This window comes from Acanthamoeba castellanii (assembly GCF_000313135.1).
Source record: "Acanthamoeba castellanii str. Neff unplaced genomic scaffold scf7180000084759, whole genome shotgun sequence".
In the NCBI taxonomy this organism is placed as follows: domain Eukaryota; phylum Discosea; order Longamoebia; family Acanthamoebidae; genus Acanthamoeba; species Acanthamoeba castellanii.
In genome coordinates this window covers 229,104-231,444 of record NW_004457640.1, presented here as the reverse complement: position 1 = coordinate 231,444, position 2,341 = coordinate 229,104, and the positions used below count along the sequence as shown (strand labels likewise).

Sequence of the window (2,341 nt, the reverse complement as noted above, 5' to 3'; positions counted from 1 at the left end):
ATCCCTCATAAAGACACCAAACTGCGAGGCACTACTCAATGTCTTGCATGCATTCGATTGGGCTGCTGACAAGGTATGGCACCATCACCACCACTTGAGCTCTTCCCGAGCGTTTGCGCCGAGCACTAAGCGCCTACTCTTCTGTACAGGAAATCGTATCGGCCTATGCCAATCTTCTACTCAACTTGATTTCATCGGATGTGTGCCATCTCGCCCCTACGTTCCAATCCATCGCGCGCAACTTCCTACCGCGCAGGAGCCACAACTCCCTCGGTACGCACTACTTCTCTTTTTATTATTTATTTATTATCATTTTATTTCTTTTCATCTTCCTTCTACCTCCTCCGCTCTTCTCGCTCGAACTTGTCATAGTATTTCAAGTCTGTCCAAAGTGATCTTGCTGCGGTGAAGTAGCTCTTTGCACAGCTCTCTCGGCCGTCTGGTCGTCGCAAGGCGAACAGGGTGAGAGGGATGTGTGGACTGTTACGAGTAGCGGGGGATTGGGTGGGCGTTCCCATTTTATATCGTTTTCTTCCTCCCCCGTACGCGCGTGCATGAACAGTTAGCTCTCTCCCTGGGGGATTATCTCGTTACACTGCTCTACGACTACTACACACTTAGTCGCACCGCACTTGTCGCAAGGGTCCTCCTGCGCAACGTGTGAGAGACAATGACTGGATGGCTGGATGGACACAACCACATCATACAAGTGGGGTGAAGGTCTCACTCGAGGACACCACCTCCGATCTGCGCGAAAGGCGGCCGTGAGTTAGTAGCGCGAAGCGAAACCTCCCCGCTGAATTCATATCTGCATGGCCTGTATACATATCACCGCCATCGGCCGGTGACGTCGAGTCTGAGCGCTATGCACCACCTTGACCAGTGGTGCGGTGCGCGATGACGCGGCGTCCCGACCCTTGGATGGGTGCATTTCTCGCCGCAGCCAAAAGCCTTGAACGGTGATACGTTCAGCTTTGCGCGCGGAATAAACACTCGATCGGCTCGGGGCGCTGCACGACGCCGACGTCCCTTCGACTCTCCGTTCTTGGCCTCCTCCTTCGGTCAGCCACCAGCGGCTGCAACTGTCGGGGGAGTTGAGGAGCGGAGGGAGAAGAAGACGGCGACGTCGTCCGCTCGCCCGCAGCGATGGCAGCCCAACCTTCGAACCACCACCACCCACCACTTTGCGCGCTCCCCCATCCACGTCTATGTGCGACGACTCGGGAACACCAACGCGTCGAAGCGTTCGTTCGTTCGTTCAGGCGGCACTCTCTCTTGAAGAGATACCACTCGTGAGCGTTCACGCAGAATCATCACCGCTCGCTGGTCGAGTTTTTGGTGTGTTGGTCTCTTCATTTGTTGGAGTGGAGGACCTCCTCTCAGAAAGATAGAAACAAACATCGGCAGCTGGGTAGGGCGCGTTGAGGTCGGCGAGTTCGAACACCGCGATCATCATCTTTACCTCCCTTCTTTCCCCCTTCACCGACCTCTCCTCACCTCGAGTGACTAACCACCTCTTCACTTCCACCTTCTTTTGTTCTCGCTTTTACAGAAGGCGAGAAGTACGACCTACTCGCCACCGAGCAAATCGCTAAGCACCTCCACCAGACCATCGCCCTCATCCTGGTACGCTTTCTTCACCTCCCACCTCTCTCTCTCTCTTCTATCCACACGCGATCACCGCCAGTGATGACAGCATTATGCACTTTATATCGAACACCAAACAACATGTTGGTGTTGTGAAAGATTTCTCAGATGAACGTCTGATCAGCTCGTGATCGTGTCTCTTCCATTCTGCTCTCTTTCCACACTGTTTCCTCTTTCCCGAAGAAGGCCTGCGCTCACCTTCATGTCTTCTTCTTCTTCTTCTTTTACAACGGTGACAGGACCTGGTGCCGAGCAGCACGTCGGTGTTGCTGGACATCCTGGAGCACAACTTCCCGCACAAGCGTCTCGACGTCGAGACCCACCGGTGCTACCTCTCCAACATCCTCCAGGTGGCCTCCTACTGCGAGGCGCTCAAGTCCTCCATTCTCGCCCTCGCCATCAAAAACATCCTCCAAATCGATGTACGGCTCTCTTTCTCCCTCTCTTTTCTTTTCGTGTTGCCACGTGTGTCTCACGTGAAGACTTACGCTTTATGGTCTACAACAGGTGGAGATCAAGATTGAGTCGCTTGACGAGGAGGACGAAGACGAGATTCAGTTCGACATGGAGATAACCGACGCGGCGGACATGGGCACCAAGCTCGACGCGCTGATGGACATCCTGTTCACCTTCATCTTCCGCGAGAGCCAGCGAAGCGAGAGCACCGCGAGCAGACTGTTCTTCATGCTCATCG

The 2,341-nt window shown here is 54.3% G+C and overlaps 1 protein-coding gene across 1 annotated transcript in view; it reads left to right on the top strand.

The window, feature by feature from the left end:
• Positions 1 to 1,208: 1,208 nt before the first annotated feature.
• The window catches only part of ACA1_398450 (uncharacterized protein), a gene marked incomplete at both ends in the record, with an annotated part of 2,452 nt that continues 1,319 nt past the window's right edge, over positions 1,209 to 2,341 (top strand). Inside the window, 4 exons of the mRNA XM_004351624.1 lie at positions 1,209 to 1,248; positions 1,553 to 1,626; positions 1,887 to 2,069; positions 2,155 to 2,324. Of these exons, the coding sequence (XP_004351676.1) occupies positions 1,209 to 1,248; positions 1,553 to 1,626; positions 1,887 to 2,069; positions 2,155 to 2,324 (467 nt within the window). The remainder of the gene's footprint in view (positions 1,249 to 1,552; positions 1,627 to 1,886; positions 2,070 to 2,154; positions 2,325 to 2,341) is intronic.